The 20,800-nt window shown below is 36.9% G+C and overlaps 1 protein-coding gene across 1 annotated transcript in view; it reads right to left on the bottom strand.

Moving 5' to 3' along the window:
- LOC132833800 (eukaryotic translation initiation factor 4 gamma 3-like) overlaps window positions 1-20,800 on the bottom strand; it is a 356,819-nt gene that overhangs the window by 107,126 nt on the left and 228,893 nt on the right. Inside the window, exons 10-13 of the mRNA XM_060852385.1 lie at window positions 20,328-20,453; window positions 14,539-14,626; window positions 11,808-11,846; window positions 8,651-9,391 (exon numbers count right to left, since the gene is read on the bottom strand). Coding sequence (XP_060708368.1) covers window positions 8,651-9,391; window positions 11,808-11,846; window positions 14,539-14,626; window positions 20,328-20,453 — 994 coding nt within the window. The remainder of the gene's footprint in view (window positions 1-8,650; window positions 9,392-11,807; window positions 11,847-14,538; window positions 14,627-20,327; window positions 20,454-20,800) is intronic.

Below are 20,800 nucleotides of genomic sequence, written 5' to 3'. Positions count from 1 at the left end.
TCATTGAGTGTATTTAAGACAGATTCTTGATTAGTAGGTGGATCAAAGGAGTTACAGGGAAAGGTAGGAGAATGGGGTTGAGAAACCTACCAACCATGATCAAATGGTTGAGCAGAATTGAATGGCCAAATGCTGCTCCTGTATCTTGTGGTCTTCAAAGGTGCTTGACTGAGTAATGAAGGAGCTAATCAAAGGGAGAAGCATACTTGATCTTAGACCATCATGAGGAGAAGTGCAGTCACCCACATGCTCCAACCTGATGGCTCGGCATATCCACCACTCTAACATGATCAAGCTACAAAATGAACATTCAGCATTCTTTCACTGTTGTGCATCAATATCTTGGAACTTCATTTCTAACAGTGCTCTTGGTATTCCTACAACTCAAGGACTGCACAGTTCAAGGTAGCAGCTCACCATCACCTACTCAGGGCAATTATGGATGGGCAATAAATGCTGGCTTAGTCAGCACTGTATACATTCCATGAATGAATTTAAAAACACCAGACATGATCAGTTTCAATGGTATAAAACAACCGCTTTCTTATTTTCAACCAGTTCTGTAAATTTAAGCTACTTTATTTTGTGGATGCTTCCCATATGAAAAGCATTTTAAGAATGGCATATTTCAAATATGGCACCATAATTGATATGTATACTCTCCTTCAAAAAAAAACTGCTCTTGAAAGAGTTTCTTTTAAAAAAGAATGAATGCAGTAGTAGGGATTAGGGATCCACATTTAATGCTGACACTAAATTCTGATTGCCATCATTTCAAAGTCTCAAATTACCTGTTTTTCAGAACAACCTGTAAAATAACAAAGCATTGAAAACGTGTTGAAAGAATATTAACCAGACATTTCCATATACATCACACAAAGTGGCAAGGTAAAAGCAAGAAATGGAATGTTTCAAAAACACAGAAAAACAATGCTCAAATGAGGGATATCAGAATAATTTCTCTGAAGGACAGAACCAGCATAATCAGAAACAAATCTTACCCAATTATTTTCAGGAATTCACTCCCCTTTGACAGGCTGAAGCAGAGATATACACTGGTAGGTTGATGTAAAACTTATCTTTAAATACTGAAGATGAGATTAATTTATCCAAGCAAACTGACAAAATAGCTGCAGTAGCATTGCTGCACTTAGGAAATACATCAAATTTAGAATCTGGCCACGTATATGACAAGAATATGACACCCTTCAGATCTGTAGCCTTTCACTGAAAGAAAATCCTGTTGTAAACTGATTTTCAGTAAACAAGAGGCAAATCTTCACATGGAAGTCTCAAGTCCAAAATGAGCAAAAGAAAAACAGAGATAGCAAAAGAAAAATGCATTTGGATGTAAAATAATTATTGCACCAAACAAGTTGATTTCCATTTAAAGAAAATAGGCCAAAATTCTGGAGGGGGCGCGTTGGTGAGGTATAAATAAGTGAGGTAGAGGATACAACCCAGTTGGTCAACAGGAGAAATGAATTCAGTTGCTAGCTGGAAGCAAGGGTCAATCAGAAGAATGGAAAGGAGGGGGAGGGGCTCAGAAGGAAGGTTATTTGAAGTTGGAGAACTCAAATGTTCAGTCTGAGCTGTAGGCTGCCCAGGCGTTGGTGAGGTGTTGTTCCTCTTTTGCTGTGGCAATGGAGGAGGCCAAGGATGATTAAGTTGGAAAGGGAGTGCGGAGGGAAATTAAAGCAGACAGTAACTGGGAGGTCAGGTCAGCCCCTGTGGGCCCGGCTGAGAATGGTCAGTGAAACATGCCCCAAGTTTACGTTTAGTCTCTCTAATGTTGAGTAGACCATTTTAAATACTTGAAAAGTTTCATCAAATATTACAATTTGGTTTAACCTGTAGATTGCTAATGGCAATGAGTTCTGGAAATTATTTTGAGATAAAACCTGGATTATTTTCTTTGTAGCAACAAAGTTAAGAGGAGATTTAATATAGTTGCACAAAATCATGAACTTTTTTGTAGAGTAAGACAGAAAATACTGTTTCTAGTGGCTGAAAAGATAGCAACGAGAAAACAGGTTTGAGGTAGTTGACAAAATGGCAAGATGAGAAGTCGTTCTACCCAGCAAATCATGATCTTGGAGAATATACTGAAAGGGTGATGGAAACAACTGGAACAGTAATATTCTAAAAGGTGGTGAATAAATAATTGTAGGGGAATGGGGAAAGACCTAAAGAGTGAAATTAACTAGGTAGCTCTTCCTTTGTTACTGGTACAATTGTTTGGCATCAGAAAGGTCTTATGGTGCAGTGTTAGAGCACCTACCTCAAAGTCAGAAACCTTGGTTTAAACTCCACATCAGGACTAATTGGGCCTTGGAAGGTACATGCAAACAGGTTGATTATCAACTTGTATGTCCTTCTGCTATGTCTATGGCAGCCAGTAAGGAAAGGAGAGCCTCCTGATCAGTCATGGTTGACGCAGTGTGACACCCCTCTGGCAATCTGTTTCAGGAAAATCGAGTAATAGAAACAGACATGAGCACGTTTGCTGTCTGTCTCATGTGCCACTGGGCATGAGAAAAGAAAAAATGAATCGAAAGAAAATAAAAGCCTAAATTTAAAATAAAAATGCTAGAAGGTAATAAAACAAGCAACAGGGTAGGAATGGCACTAATAAACATTCCAAATCTATTACACTTTGTATCACTATTACAAACATTACTCGTAAGAGTCTACTGACTCAAAACTACAATATTTATTAAGATTTGTTTAACATAACACACAAATTTGTTTAACATACCCACAAATGTGAGTTCAGTATCTTTAAAGTATCTAACTAGACGGTAAGGGCTCCCTTAAGTTGTCAACACCCCAGTGTTTCTCTTCTGGAACAACAATCTGTAAACAAAGATCCTCATTGGCAAACTCAAGGAAAGCAGGCTGAAATTATGAGACACTATGGCTAATATTGATATAACAATCTTTTGTTCTGAACATAGCAAGAACAAAATATGTTAATAAAATGCCATCATTACTACTCTTTTCTCAATAAAAACAATGTTCCTCTAAGAGGCATTAGAACATTCCCAACATTGAGACTGGCATCAATATAATGCAATGAGTGAAGAAAATATTGCATTTGACTCCAGCTCCAGGTCTGATAAGTTTGATTCCAATTTTACATCAGCAGTTCAACCCCTGGCTTACAATCAGTTTCTTTAGCTATGAGTCATTCCTGATGAAGGGCTCTTGCCCAAAACTTCGATTCTCCTGCTCTTTGGATGCTGCCTGACCTGCTGTGCTTTTCCAGCACCACACTCAACTCTGATCTCCAGCATCTGCAGTCCTCACTTTCCCCTAGGCCATTGTGTATACCAATGGCAAAAGACTGTTAGGTGAAGAAACATTTGCAACATCATTTAAGTTTTAAGTCGTGAACATTTAACATGCAAATTAGTGAATGAACCCACATTAGTGGAGATCACAGAACAGATCAAGACTCCACAAATATTCAATGACAGTTCTATTAAAGTCCTGCTGGATTGTCAGAGCCCAACTATCATGCAGCTACCACTTAACACCGTTCTCAGCTTTGACCCTAAGAAATCGTTTTGCCATGACACTATTTTATCAGATGTGTACATACATTATTCAAAGCAGATACAGAGCGCTGAGTCATGACCAGAAATGTACTGAGCCACTCCCATCACACACTCAGGATATGAGGAACAAAATAATAAGCAAATTAACCTCTCATAATTTCATGACTTCTGCTAAAATGTGTTAGGATTTAAGACAATTGTTGTGCAAGCCAAATATTGCAAACTTGCAATCAATGGAAAACATGACTGTATGATGCAGAAACTTCTTTAAATAACATCAATGATAGGGTGTGTAACTTTCTCCAATCTTCATTTGTTCACACTGATTAAATTACATACAAGTCACCACAATTCTGAAGGTTTAGAGAAATATGGAATTTTAACTTCATTATTTGAAAAGACTGCCTCCTCCAAAACTACAGCAAAATAAATATAGCACAAGAGTCAGAGGTTTAAGAGATAACAGACATTACACCACTCGAAAGCAAATTGAGACAGTTGGACTTGCTGTACAGATAATTAGATTAAAAACAGAAAATATTGTAAACATTCCATTTTCTACCTCCACATGTACTGCCAGACCTGTAAAATTTCCAGAGTTTTCAATTTTTATTTAGATTTCCAACATTGCTAGTACCAGGCACTAAAATGGACAGTTGGTTAATTTTTTACCTATAACTGGGCTCAGCATCCCCAGAACAGAAACAAATACAAAGTCACTAAACAAGGAAGTCACAGACCTTTGTCTGATAACTACCCAATGAGCTCAGCTGGAGGCATCTATAGGTCAGGAGTAGCTTCGTCATGGTGTCCTTCAAGATTGAAAATCTGGTTTTCTTAATATTGAGGAAAACAAATCCCCATATTCATCGAGAAAGCAAAGAAAATGTATGAAAAACTAAAGTAAAAAAAAGCGTTCTGTGCAAATGCCAGAAGACAAAAGTCAATGTCAACGCCATTGATGTTATAGACCACCTCCAGTAAATTCAGTCCTTCACTGAAGCGTTCCATAGAGGCTTGAGGTTTTTATTTAAAAAACATTAAGATTTTTCCAAAAATCAGTCAAATTGGACTTTTATTGTAAATGCCTGTTTCTTCTGTTATACAATGCAGGTGAAATCAAAGTACCTCTCATTCTAAACATAAGTTCAACCACAAAAAAATGACATGCCTCGCAAAGCATTTAACAACTTGGCATTCATCTAGATCCTTCAAAACTGAAATTTAGAATTCAGACTAACACTGCTTTTCTATTTTAGCTGGTCCTACCATAAATGCTTCAACACACACAAGGGAAGATTATACCAGATTGCTTTACACAAGCCCCTCCATCACCTGATTCAATGTGAAAAGTCTCGAACATCACAGAAATATTCAAATGTAGAGTGTACAATACTTCTAATCATCTCTCTCATCCTGTCAGAGAGCATCCTGCCATCCTATCTCTACAGAAAACAAAGCACTTACTTAGCATTTCCACTGCATTCTTTTTCATTATTAGTGACTTAAATATCAATAGCAAATGTCATGCAATTATCTCCTATTGTATCAATATAACATGCAGCAATAGAAATTATGCAGAAAAATGTAACTGCGATAGGGTTAACCCTAACCATACTGCAGTGAGGCTACACAGAAATATACATTTATCCTAAGTACATTTTATTCCATTTGGAATGGACTGAATAGACAGGCAATTTCAGAAAATGATATCAAAACAGAGGCACTTTCTTTTGAAAGCAGATATTTCTTTTCAGGCACAAATGACATAATGTATCCTCGAGCATGATGCAAACAGACATTCTGTTAATTCCTGGCAGATACCGATGGAGAATATCTTCCAGTTTTGACAGTCCTCCAATCCAAAATGGATAGAAGACAAAAGAAAGACTTTCCCCGAGACCATCAAAAGTTAACCATTATTCCAGTAATTCCATTGCAAAGTAACTGGAGTGTAACACTGGTTAATCTCCCAAACTCGGCATACAACTTTCTTTCGCACTAACCAATCACGCAATGAATTTGTAATATCTCAGCAGCAATTCTTTTGAGGCACAGCTGATTGCAAGCAAATCAGTATTTTAGATAACATCACACAATGCAGGAGACAAATTCCAAAAATATAGTTTATTAAAGCATGCACACATGGCCCACCATTTCCATTTCAAAATGGATTAACTTTCTCAGCCAGTCTCTCAACTTCTCTTTCAGGTTATCTGCAGGGTCCTGATAGTTAAATCGATAGTGGAATCCTGGTGAGGCACTATCTTGTGAATCTCCGATTCCAATCCTGGTTAAGAATAGACTGTTGTGCACTGTTGAAAATAGTAACCATTCCTCCGTGTCTTTCATTTACTTGCACAAAAAAAAGACTCATCTCAGTAGCTCTCTGTGAGGTAGTGCACAGATTTACATTAGCTCACTTAGACAAATAGCGGCGAAAACACGGGACTGACAAGCAGTAGGTCATTTGGCCCTTTGGGCACACATTGCCATTAAAAAGGATCATGGCTGACCTGGGTGGAGTCTCAAATCCACCTTCCTATCTGTCCTCAGTCCTGACTCTCATGTTACCTTTGTCAGGTTTGTTTTTCTAATCCATTTGATTTACAATATTTGAAACTTTTTGTCAGAATCAAACTGCCCTTCACCTTACATTTGCAAATAAAATGTGCATACTCTCATCTACTACAAACTTTCACACCTTATTCAGTTTACAGTTAGTCTTCTAATTTAAGGCATTGAAAAATAGTTTGCTGTTAATTAATTTCAGTTGATATTCAAAAATGCCATTTGGTGTCAAGTTATTAAATTTCCTCAATCAACCACTAAATCCTGATCAAAGCATATTATAACAATCTTGTGTCACAGCTTAGGCCACAGGATAAAAAGTTAAAATTGACAGTGTATTCAAACAACTATATTTTTTTTTAAACAAATTAGAAAAAAATCTTATTTCCAAATACTAACCAAAGAAGCCTCAAACTTCAAGCTCTCCAGCTTTCAACGTTTCGGAGTGGTCTGCCATTTATAAACAGATTCATGATTAATCTACTTATTGTTTTTGCTGCAGTTTAATTGTCCTGTTCTCTCTCCATAACACAACTTATTTCCTTAAAAGATGCTCCAACTTTCCTTTGTGGCTAACCACACCATGCCTCAAGACTATCTACGTAATGGCATTTCTTCACATTTGATCTCTCTCCTCTCATTTAAAATACGTTCATTCTTCTACTGTGCATCATTATTTACAAAAGTGAAATGACTGTAATCCTCTTGCCATCATTTTTGAGAAATTACATATCATGACCTCTATGTCTTTGTTCCTCCGTAATTGTTTGCACATGTTCGTTGGTAGGAAAAACAAGAAAACAAAACCAAAGTGCATCACCTCTCATGCATTATTAAACGCGAATTATCAATTTCAAGAGGTACGAATGGGTCTTTGCAAATTGATGAAACATGACCATGATGTGTCATTCTACATTTTTCCCATTATTTATGTCTAATTCCAAACTTTATTTTATATTATTAAAATGTTATTTCTCTTCCTCACTTCTCAAAATTGTCAAGCTCTTTCAATGAAAAGTGAAGCTTTGTGACTGTAAACCATCAACTAGGTCAATTTGCTTTTGAAGTTGGAATCATAGCTATTGCATTTTTTCAAATAAACAAATTATTTTGAAGGTCTATGTCTCAAAGTGGATTTCTCCACCAAAAAACCTAATCTACTTGAGAGTTGAAGCGAAATTATACATTCAGCATTACAAAGTCAGTCTCAGAAATCTATATTATCATAACTTACCTATCTACACTCCATAAGTTAGGATATTAATCTTCTTTGTACAGAACGGGCTATATGAAATTAATTCGTGCATTAAGATTTGCTCATCATTTCTTAAAAGATCTTGCTAAATTTCATTCCTAAAGGTACCATCATCTCACTAGGAAACGTTTCAATTCATGGCAACTTCTCTTTGATATCTCAACACAGTATTTCTTTAAATGATCTGTTTATACAATGTGGACGTCACTGCCCAGGCCAATATTTATTACCCTTTCCTAAACTCTCGAAGTAATGGTGAGCCACCCTGAATGGCTACATGTGGTGTGAATACTGCAGTGCTACTAATCAAAACTCCAGTATTTTAACCCAATGCCAAAAGAAAGAACTGTGACATGCATTTAATTTTAAACTCAACCTGTCCAGGGATGGACATGAAACACTTCCAGATATTTTCTAATCAATCTGTTCAACGTTGGAACAGATAGGACTTGAATCCAGGCCTTCTGGCTCAGAAATAGAACACCACCATTGCACTACAAGGGCCCAAGAACAGCAGATTACTTGCAATCGAAGATGAATTATGGCTTGGAATGAAATTCACAGGCAGTGATGCTCATACATGCTCACTGTCCATGTGTTATGTAACTTGGCAAATCTATTAATAAAAGGCTGTCAGAATGTGCACTTTCAAGACAATTCCAGCAGTGATCAGTGCAGAACAATTATGGATTTTGCTTCTACCCAGGGATTGAGATACCAATTTTGGGTAGTATTACCTTCGGTCTATCAGCTAAATCAGAACACACCTTAGTTTGAACATTTCACATTAAATCAGCTGTACACTGAAGTAGGCTTCAAAGCTTTATGAAAATAATTCCTTCCCGATTGTCTTAAGAATTCATATTTCAGTATCAATCAAGTAAGACCTATATATACACCACAGAAATTATTGAAAAATACATGAATTTTGCATATAACACAAAGATTTATAGGATAATCAATGAGAAAAGTTAGTTCACTAAACTGAACTAGAGATTGAACATCAACTATTGTCAAACAAAACTAGCAATCTTTCTCACACCATTGGCATAATATGCAAGTGTTGAAACCTTTAAGAAACATTTCCACTAAAATGTGAATTGGCATTGTTCCCACAAGGTTATGAAAGTATTTGGAAACAGCTCTCACTCTTGGAAAAGGCTGGTCTAATATCTTGTAGATTATTACAATATGTCACAAATATCATTTTAAAAATTCCTAAGATCTGACATTATACAGACAGTCTTATTCAATGCAAACCTACCATACACAATCTCTGGGCTTTTTTTGGAGTTTAATTGTTGTGAGTCATTTTCCTCTACCTCTTTCTCCTCCTCTTCAGCGGATTCTTTGCTTTCCATATCCTGACTTCTGTCATCACTAATAGGAGTTTCCTCCTTGTTCTCTTCCTCTACTGCGACTTCCAGATTGGTGCAAACAGCAATCGGGGAAGGTGTTCTCTCCACTTCTGTCCGAGGAATGTCTGGAATCTCCACTGTAGTGGAGAGTGGAGGAAGGTCTTGTGACAGACTTTCTAAGGTGCTTTGTGTTACTTCTTGTCTGGCCATGCCATTCACATCTTTAATTGTGTTAACAGTAACAGGCACAATAATTTCGTTAGCTGAAGCAATAATCACTTTTCCAGATAGGTTTTCACTGTCCTGCTCTTCTTTTTTATCCTCTTCTACTTCCCCATGCAAACATAAGTTAGGTACAGGGTTCTGCTCTTCCTTAGGAATGGATGGTTCAGATTCTTCCACAGAATCCAAAGTTGGAAAAATTGAGTCGCTAGTAGTAGGTTCCACTGTTGGCGTTGCTTCTTCTTCCTCCTCTTCCTCCCCCTCCTCCTCCTCCTCCTCCTCCTCTTCTTCTTCCACCTCCTCCTCCACTTGTAAAGGGACAGAATCAGGAGGCTCTCCATCTATGTCTTTACTTTCTAAAATAGCTTCTGATCTTCTATCTGGTGAAGGACTTTTCACCATTGGCTCCTGCTTTGGTTTCTCCTCTAAGAACAGAAACAAAAAGCACATTTAGTACATTTTAGTCATTTATGTAGATCACATCTTTAATCATTGATGTAAATAAAATATAAGCTAGTTACATTTTCAACACAAAACATTCGATAAGCAGTACAGCTTCATCACTGACATCTTCTCCAAGGACATAACAGAAATATAATAACGAAGGGAGAAAATGCATTCCGCTAGAATGGTCTCAGCTGCTCATTCTGATCAACCCATATCATGTATGTGCATAGGAGAAGCACAGAATATTTGGGCTTCTAAAATTAAAGTTCCTTAATTATTGACTCCCCTTTTGGTGAAGTCTGATACATTGCTTGTTGCCTTTATCGTGATATCAACCAGGAAACACAGACAATTTTTATTTTGGATTACGTCAGTTTTGAACTTTTAAATCTGCACATTCAAGTAAAATATGGTCAAAACATATTCCAAACACAGAGAAATTGAACAAATCAGCCTACTGCCTTCCAAAACCATAACAACAACCAACATAAGCAAATTTTCAGCAGCAAAAGACTATTAGCTTTCACGAATGGCTATAATGAATTTTAAGCCTTGCTTTTACTGTACTCAATATCCCGAAGCATTTCTAAACGATTCTGGCCAAAGCAGAATAAAGCATGAATTCATTACATAGTTTTGTCTAGGAGTGATAAAACCTTGCACCCTTTAAATTACAGATGCTACCCAAAAAATGAGGCACGCTTTGCAACCTGAGGCTCGCACATTCCTTGAGGAATTTTAGGATTTGCAATTAAAAGTAGTCAATATTTGCATACTGCAACACACATTAGTGCTAGACTGTGCCTTGCATATTATATTCTTTCACAAATTCAGCTCCACTGGAAGTTGAGGATTGAATAAGTTGGCACACTTCAGTAACTAGAGTTCTGGATACTTTTGAATGCAATATTAAACCTTAAGAACTATAGTGATTCAAGTAGGCAGCTCATTATCACTTTTCTAGAGGGAATTTAGGAATGAGTAATGAATTCTGGCTTAGCCAACGACACACATCCCCATAAACAAAAAAAAATCTGTTAACTTTCTATAATCATCTTGTACATGAGAAATAACTAACTGCATGAAAGGTCATTCTTGTGGCCACAACTTAAAATTAGATGTCACCATAAAATGATTAGACATTCACAGAACTAGAGCTAAAGTGAATGACTTCTTAATGACCTGAATTATACAATATATATCTGTCTAATCTGTAGTTCTAAAGAATATTCTAACAAGCCTTTATTCTCATAAAAGTAATACTGCTGTACAGCATATTTCCTTACATCTAGCAAATTGCATTTATACAGTGCAACTCTTGTGGGAAAAGTTCACAAAATGATAGAGGTAGCAATCCGAAGATTACATTACACATCCATCCACCTTGAAAGAGGTCAGTTTTAAGGACCCTCAGAGCAGGAGGGCTTGTGTGTATTAGGGAGGGAATTAGAGTTTACTGTCTTGACAACTAGTGAAGGAATTTGTGCTTAAGGTTTTGTCAGCTGAAAGTACAGTTGTGAATAGTGAAGTAAAGGGAGTGGTGATCATACAAGAGACCAGAGTTGGAGGAATGCAGAATCTTTGGATGGTTGTTGAAAGATGGATCTAATGGAGACAGAGAGGGGAAGGGACCGAGCGTATAGGATATATTGCATGTGGGATATGGGAAGCTCTCCCAAGTCACACAGTGAAAGTGAGCTAACACATCACAGATCATGGTACCTCAATGCAGGGTTTATTTCTGTCTTTTCAAGAATGTCTTAAACTTATACTGCAGACAGTAATTAGTCCAAAACAAGCCATATACCATTGCATAAAACTGCCACTTTGTTTGGATGAATGCTTTAATCTAAAGTATCAAATGTTACACAATTGCTTTAAATTTGAAAAGACCAGTGAATGAACACTTAAGGACCAAATGACAAGTGTACAAACTCTGTCAAAAGGTCGAGTTAGGCATTTGAGCAGCATGATAATAAACATTTGGCAACTCACTCTAAATTCACTTCATAAGGTACGAAGTAAATTCCACTGTTCATACTTGAAGTAGTCTTCATTCAACAACATCTCACAAAACACAATTCATAACCCTATTAATGCATCAAAAGTATTAACATCTTACCTCAATACTTGGCAATAGAAACAAATGTTCACAATTATTAGTTAAAAATTAATCAATGATTTCACGAACTGTATCACTGCACAGTAAATGGCGAGAGAAAACATTTAGCATTAGGTTTGGTACCTTCCCAATGTTTCAAATTGAACAGGCAGTAAAACTGCCAAAGCTCTTTATACAGTCACTCAATTACAGATATTTGCCCTAGAAGTACAAACAGACACTTGAAGGTGCAAAGAAGATATACTAAATTCTGTTTTTAAACTGTTCCATACCTGCTTTCAGTTTTGTTATAGCAGCTTCAGTTCGCGCCACTGAAATAAATAGAAACATTTTATGGCATGTACCATGCCTGAACTTTTAATTCAATGAAATACTACTTTCTATTTGACTGCAGTTTACTGGATCTTTTATAGAAAGTGTCATACATGGAAGTCCTGATGTTCACAACAGGGTCATAATTATTGCAGCTAAAACAAACATCCAAGGAACTTCAGACTTGATATAAGAACTTCAAAAAAAAAATCAATCTATTCACTTGACCTTTACAACTGTGCATGTGATATGGTGGGGGGGCATGAATTAGGTTTGTCCAAGAAACCTAAACAACACATTTCACACACTCCATAATAGGATTTATTTGTATGTACTACAACACTAAAGAAAAACCAACACAAGCAGCTAAAATGTACTATACAGTTCATCTCTCCTCCACAAGGACATCTCTGCCTTCACACAGAGTCATAGAGCATGGAAACAGGTCCAACTCGTCCTTGTCAACCTAGTTTCCCAAACTAAACTAACCCCACTTGCTTGCATTTGGCCCGCATCCCTCTCGGCCTTTCCTATTTATGTACCTGTCCAAATGTCTTTTAAATATACCTGCATCTACCATCTAACAATTCATTCCACATATGAACCACCCTCCGTGAAAAAGTTGCCCCACAGGTACCTTTTAAATCTTTCTCCTCTCACCTTAAAAAATTGACCTCTACTTTTGAACTCCTCTGCCCTAGCAAAAACAAACCTTTGCTGTTCACCTTTTCTACGGCCCTTGTGATTTTATAAACCACTATAACACATACCCTCCAGCCTATAGCTCAAACCCATCATCCCCAAGAACAGTGTTGTAAACCTTTGCTGAATTTAATAATATCCTTCTGTAGCAGGGTGACCAGAACTAACAGTAGTCCAAAAGTGGTCTACCAACATCCTGTAAAACCACATGTCCTAATTCCTATACTCAAATGTCTGAGTCACGAAGTCAAGTGTGCCAACGCCTTCTTAACCACCCGGTCAACTCTGAAAGAACCACGTACTTGAACCGCTAGGTCTCTGTTCAACAACAATATTCAGAGCGCTACTATAAACTGTGTAAGTCCTGCCCTTGTCCGTTTTACCAAAATGCAATACCTTGCATTTATCCAAATTAAATTCCATATGCCACTTCTCAGCCCATTGGTCCAATTGATCTGGATCCCTTTGTAACCTTAGATAACTTCCTTCACTGTCCTACTTTGAGCATGCTTTACTATTTTAAAGTCAGGAGTTGCTTTATTAAAGCTATTCTGACAATGTATTTTTACAGTGAATTAATCTAAATTAAGAAATGTAAATATTGAACTTCTAAAGAAAAACAAAAATTCATTAGAATTGGATCACAAATTCAAAACAGCTGGAGCAAACAGGAGGCAGCCATAAACAAAATATAAGACGGTTCACTCAAGCCAATTTAATCATATGAGTGCCACTCAGCCCACCCTTATCCAATATTTACCTTTGTATTTTGAGATGAGAAATACGAAGTATGAACTAACTTTCTATAATATGAGGAAAGGGCAGAATTTCAAATAGACACAATTACCAAATAACGTAACCTTGAACAGAAGTAGCTGACAAAATAAAATTTCTCCACTCTCTACATCAAACTGAAAACTTATGGGAATTAAATGACAGTTTGATTACAATTTTTGAAGTAAGGCTACTAGAATATTAAATTGCCTGCCACAGCTAGGGTCACTGATGCTGGAAAAAAATCAACTCCCATATAAGCAGCAAACACAGACAGCTCACTTAGTTTGAGTTGGATGTCAGGAGTATTTGGGAGCACTGCTTCTTTAAATATTAATTATATACTGTAGTGCAATTTTAACGATTAGGTGATTTGATGTTAAGTCACATTCCATTGTATACAAGATCTTGCTCTGTCACACATCCTTACAAACATGACTGAGTAGACTCTAGAATGATTAACAAGTAATTTTCTTTTATGATTGAATGTAACTTCATAAAATACTATCTGCTGGATAATTGTGTTTGAAAAGTTACAAAACTCCTATCAATCAGCAAGTTAAATGGGCCATAAGACAGTTGTCACATTCTTAGGAGGAGATCTACAGGCAGCCAGCCAACAGACATTACACAAATTACGGTGAAACGATTGGACTATATAGTGTTTGTAATGCACTCCCTTCCACAATAATGCTCAGAATGGAAAGTGAAGTTAGTTCTCTAGCAGTAATGACTAGGATCATTTAAGAGTTATCCAGTGATTTTCCTCCTAAATGACAAGCATTCCTTAATCTAAATCTTTCTATTAATAGTGTTGATATTAACTCTGCCTCACAGGTATAACTAACTATTACAAAGGACTAAACAGAAACAAATAAGTTGCTGTATAAACATATAAATATACTGCTGAGAAATATACATGCACGTCAGGCACCATAACTAGATCCTGAGAAGTCTGGCAGACTGAAAGCTTCTTCCAGTTGGAATGTAAATTCAGTGAAAACAAACTGGAATAATACACTAAATATCCAACAAAAAAAAAAGAAAAATATAATCATTTGGATTTTTTTTTAAAAACAGTGATGGTATGCAACTGAAATGGTCTCCAAAATGAAATGAAGAACTCTTTTCATTCATTTTCCCACCAGGCATGAACAGACAAACACAAACATCAAAACTCTGAATCAATACGCACCAAATAACTACTGAACAAACCTTGCTTGAAATCCACACTTGGAGCAACGTGAGCATTTTCTGCAGATCCGAAAACTGGTCCATGTTCTGCAACCTGATTGGGTAGCTGCTGGGATTTGAGGTACAAGAGGTGAGGATAATGAGGGTGTGGACACAGAAACTAGCACATGGAACACGCAGACAGGAGAACAAACAAAAGTTTACCATGAAATTTCATTATAGGATAATAAATTCAAGAACAAAAAGAAAATGCAAAACAAAGAGATGGAGTAAGCAGGATTGAGAAGGAAAAGAAAAGAGGATTACCATTAACAAGGATAGACAACAGACATAACTCTTAATGCGCTCTCACTGTTCCCTCTAAGAGTCTTTTTCGATATTTTGTTGGGCAGCATAATAAAAAGGTTATCACTTTCCCTCTCTTTCATGAAGCTCTTCCAGAAGGTCCAAAGTCATAGCAGAAATAAGGCAAATTGGAAAATAAATTTCTGCAAGATATTTTAAAAAACTCGCCACACCTAACAACAGTTAACTCTGCTAATTACGAATAGGTTGACTGTTAATAAAGTAAATTCCATCAGTCTTGAAGATTTTATTTTAAAATCAACCAGTTCAGTCACGTTTATGATACACCTTTAGAGTAGGTGAGACTTGAACCTGGACCTCTTGTCTCAGGGATGGGATTCCACTATTGCATCACAGGAGCCTGATATATGTTCATTGTAGATGTTTTTTACTCAACCTGTTCAGACATGTTATGACACACTTCTTTAATCCAGCCCTCTGGTCCAGAGGTAGGAATGCTACCAGTGAATGACACGAGCCACCTCTATGGTCATTAAACATGCCTGAGTCTCAAAATGCCCACATTTATTGATGTATAGCTGTGAACTGGCTGAAATTGGTTAAACAATCTAATTAATCAACAACTGAAAACACTACAGCTTTATTTAAGTATAGACAAATTATGTAAATGTTATCAAATCAACTATTCAGTTACAATACACTCTTCAGGATATTAAAGTAACACTGGTGTTTACTGCTGACTGCAGACAGTCTGACTCTAATGGGATTTAAAAGTTACTGAAAAAATGTTGGTTAATTTCGGGGACCAGCTCACAGGTCTCGACCAATATAACTACCATTAACTGGCAAACCACTGCAATAGGAAATTGTGGCAGAGAAGAGGCAGAATATGTAAGGGCATAAAAATGGGACAATTACTTTCACTGGCCATTTCCCTACAACAAAGACTGAAATAATAGGTTTATGAAACTAAGAACGAACTGGTACGTTCATCATTTCATGGGACAAAGAATGAAATACCTACACATGGTCTATGCCCTCACTTTCAATTGGGGTGGCTGTACTTACACACACCCACTTTAGACTTCTCCATCTTTTCTTACATCAAAGGTGGGTCACAAGTTCTTTTACTTGAGACATTTTTAAGTATTCTCTATACTCCAAATATATACTTGGATCTAAAACTAAAGTTTTTTTAAGCAAATAATGTGAACAGAATCAATTGGTAAGAAAGGAAGCACTAACATGTCATGTTGATATGCTCAAAGAACTTTGAGGACAACCTGGTTGTTGCTCCAGGAGCAGAGGACCAAACTCCTAACAAGCAAGTCAAAATTTCAACAGTTTCACATCGCTTGGGTGCTCTTCTGAGAAGTAACTCTGGTTCTTTAAGAGTGTTAGATGAAGCATTTGATTCCGTCAGGGAAAGACAAAACCAAAGTTGCACCTAGCAAAAGATGCAACTGATGACCAGTATCGTCTGTGGTCAAAATGTAGCAGCAAAAATAGGCAAACTAATGCAGAGTTCCATGTGAGAAAGCTAACTACAACAAAATTGTAGAAATTCTTGTTCTGGCAGCAACCTAAATACTGAGTACATTGTAAAAACATTTTACATAACGTACAAGTAACAAAAATCAGGACCTGGCATTAAAATCCACCTGGAAAATACTTCATTTTGTTTTGAAGTTTACTTATAATCAGAATTTTAACTTAGAGGGAACGTGATACATCATACACATTAGAAGACAGACATGTATCAAAAGTTCAGTACAACATGAAACGCAGACAATACTTTGAACAAGAAGTGCAAGCATACATTTCAGAATTCGATAACACACTGTGTGATCATTATAATGTATAACATTCAACTGTGGTAATTCTATTTCATTCAGAACAAAATTAAGTACGAGTTTACATTGTAGACTTGTATCTTTTCCCGCAATTTCGTTTTGCTACACCAGAGAAATGATGAAACTGATGACCATATGACATGATTATTCATCACATGGCCACCATGAATCAGATTAACACTGGAACAGTTAATTTAGCTCCCCTAAAGATCAAAGTTATTTTTGGCTGCTAAGTTGTACTTGGAAGTGCACCAGAGTTTGCATCAGATCAGAACAGAACAAATATGGTGTATGAAATTTGGCTGAAATGAAGTTTCATAAGTGAACTGAAATGTATAATCATCAGGTGCTTTTGAAATCACAACATACATATCCAATATTACTAGTTCTACTGAATGTAAATGTATGGATAATTTACAAAGATTGTAAAATAAGGGAATAAAATTGTTTTATATTCATTTTGATTTTAAAAGAGCTGTAAATAGCACACACCAGAAGCTAGTCAAACAATAATTGCATTTCTTATCATTTCACACTAATCCACTGCAAAATAAAAATATTTAGAGTTCTTTCACTAGGTGTGTGCTATGGCAAATCACATCTCCTAATTCTGATCACAAGACAAACTTTTAAAATCGCATCTGTCATAAAAACAAATTACTGTATGCACACTGATGCTCAGATTTGCATTATTTCACACTGGTGTACCAAAGTGAATTTATTAATTAATGTAATAAATTGCCTCAAACTTCAGGAAATGCATTTTAAAAATTCACTTAAACAATTACTTTGTTAGACAAAATAACCAATGTGGTTAAACAATAAAAGTCTTGCTCATATAATAAGCAGAAATCCTTAGCACTCATTTTTTTCTCTTACCATTTCCAACCCATCCATGCTAACCAGATATCCTAACCCAATCCAGTTCCACCTACCAGCACCTGGTGCATATCCCTCCAAACCCTTCCTATTTACATACCCATCCAAATGCCTTTTAAAATGTTGCAATTGTACCAGCCTTCACCACTTCGTCTGGTAGCTCATTCCATATACATACGAGCCTCCGTGAAAAAGTTGCTCCTTTTATATCTTTTCCCTTTCCGTGCTGTACCTCTCTATGATTCGGTTGCCAAATGTTTGGCTTTTGCTAAATGCACCATAATCATCTTTTCTGGTCTGTATATTCTCTTTTTCTGGTTTGTATATTGCCTTTCTCTCAGCTTAACAATAATAATGTACTATACAATCTCTAAATAATGTCTACTCAAAAATTAATGGTAGAATTTCATGTTTTAAAAAAGATTTCCATCTTGGGGTAGACATTACTAATCACTAATTGACCTTCATAAGATGGTGACCATGCAAACAAACCCTTCAGTCCAAACAATCCATGCCAAACCCCACCCGCCTGCTCCTGGCCCCATATCCCATTCAAACACTTACCCAAATGTTTTTTAAACGTAATTGTGTCCACATGTACCACTTTCTCAGGAAGTTCATTCCACATGTGAACCACCCTCTGTGTAAAAGAAAAATTGCCCCTAGTCTTTTTTAAATCTCTCTCATCTCACCTTAAAATTGTGCCCTCTGATTTTGAAATACACCATCCAAGGGAAAGATACCAATACCAACCCTATCTCTTCTCTTCATGATTCTATGAACTGAGTGGGTTGCTTGGCCGATTCAGAGTGCAGGGAGCAGTCAATCAGGCTGCTCTGGCTTTGGAGTCAACTAAAGTTCAGACTCAGACAAACTATCATGTTTTCTTCACTAACAGACTAACTAATTAACTAGATGGACTTTTAAGACAATCTAAAGTCTTGTGGTCTATGTTACTAAGACTAGCTTTTTATTTTAGATTTATTTAATCAACGAATTTTTAAAGGCTCTGCTGTTACAGTGGAATTTGAACTGATGCCCCCTCCGGATCACTGATTTACGCCTCTGGGATGACTACCCCATTGCATAACCACTATACTATCACTCCCAGTTAACAGGCAATGCACATAATTGCTGAAAATTATGCTCCAATAACCGGTGCTAGATAATGTGCAGGAATTTTTGCCACATAACGTTTGGACCAAAGATTTGGCAACATTGTTTCTCCTGTCAACAAGATCAACTGGCACCTCAGCAGGTGCTCTACAGCAGCTCCTGTCTGCTGCTGTTAGTGTGATCTCAAGTCTCCAGAAACCAGCCAAAATGATAAAAGGCTGCATTTGTTCACCTTCAGTAAATCTGTCAGTACCAGACCTGAACAGTGAGGAGGAGCACACATTGGTTTAGATACTCAGCAATAATGTGGTGGTTGGTATTTTGGCTGACTGTCTTGGGGGTTTAGTGATTATGCAGGAGATGAGATTTAACATGGAGTGACTGCTGTGCAGCAACAATTGCTTTGGAATCAAAAGCAACTGGGGCAGAGCTGGCAGGTGGAACTGCAGCATTGCTGATAGAGACGACACAGTATAGTGTGCTTCAAAATGCTTCACTGCTGTTCACATGTTACTAATCAAAATTTGACAAATACGCATTAGGAATATTAAGCAGATGTCCAAAAAAAAGATCATTTTAAGCAATGCTTAACTGAAATCCATTGTGAGCACAGACGGTATTAGCAAGTGGGACTCACCGTGAATTAAGACAAAATAAACAAAGTCTTGGATGATCTCAGTTTATGAAGGGTAGAAAGTGGGAGGAAATCCAGGAATGCCTTGGAATAGTCAAGTCCAGTGCAATAAAAGTAGAGATGAGGGAGTGGGTCGGGGAAGCAATTCATTCAAATATCGTAAAATGTCAACAGTGCAGCTTGAAGACTCAGTTAGCCAAAAAAAAGGGAGTTATTTCTATTCTGAGGAGTTTAGATTCACACTCTTTAATGGCTCTCACTTAGGTTATCCGTTAGGTAAGTTGCAAATGATCACAAGATGAGGTGGGGTGAAAATGAAACTTTAGCACACAATTTCATTCTTCCAGAAAAGTAACCGTTCCACTGTCCCAGAACAGCACCTACTTGTTTATTAAACTAAACATGGTGCATGCACGGAATGAACTGCCAGAGGAAGTGGTAGAGGCTGGTATAAATACAAGATTTAAAAGACATCTAGATGGGTATATGAATAGAAAGAGTTCAGAGGGACATGGGCCAATTACTGACAAATGTGGACGTTCCTGGCTGGCCAGCATTTATTGTCCATCCCTAGTTGCCCTTGAAAAGATGGCACTGAGCTGCCCTCTTGAACTGCTGCAGTCCAACTCTCGTAGAAGTTGACCCACAATGAAATTAGGAACGGATTAATCCAGGATATCTGGTCTACATGTATGAGTTGCACTGAAGTCAATGTCGTGACTTCAAAACGTTGATAGTACTCACTTTTTCCTGCCAACTTGTCCCAGTTGTTAACTATATTTTGAAAGAAACATTTTTAACATAAGGCCTAAATTCGCTCTACTGAGCCTTGAGCCAGATGAAATTTACTGTGTCATTAAATATCGTGCATAGCTCGGTAAAGTCCCTACTGATAACTGTTACAAGAACCTAAAATAGAGTAAAAACTAACCATTCTATACAACTGTCAACTTTCAGCTAACAGCTCTTTTGTGCTGAATGGTGTTCACCTAAGTTAAAGAAATTAAATATTTTCTAAATACCTGAGGTGGAGTCGGCGTGGAACTTGGTCTCACTACAGGCGGTGTAGGATTTCTGCTTCCACCTCCACCTGACAATATTTCTTCAGTGACATCCTTGCCTCCCTGATTTGGATCACGGATTCTAATCTGCAGAAAAGAAACCACACAGTACTAAACTGTATAACACTATTATTATTAGCAATTTTCTTTTTGATATTCATCTTTTTAAATGACGCTGGGGTGCTCCTTTGATTCTGTCCACTGATAAATATTAGATACAAAATTTAGTTTTTCCAGCTTTAATGGCAAGCGAGCACACCAAAGAGCTTTGTTATTAAAAATATTTTAAAATCTTTCTTAAATCAAGTGCAGAACTCCAATTTCTTCTCAGGTTTACAGCATGAGGAATTTGAAATATGCTGTCAGTAGTTGTTTCAACACTATACTCACAATTGAAACACAATGGGGATACAAATGATAATAAGCCACACTAT

The sequence above is a fragment of the Hemiscyllium ocellatum genome, chromosome 37 (assembly GCF_020745735.1).
Source record: "Hemiscyllium ocellatum isolate sHemOce1 chromosome 37, sHemOce1.pat.X.cur, whole genome shotgun sequence".
Classification (NCBI taxonomy): Eukaryota; Metazoa; Chordata; class Chondrichthyes; order Orectolobiformes; family Hemiscylliidae; genus Hemiscyllium; species Hemiscyllium ocellatum.
The sequence above is the reverse complement of the archived record's forward strand: the minus strand, read 5'-3'. Positions and strand labels throughout refer to the sequence as shown.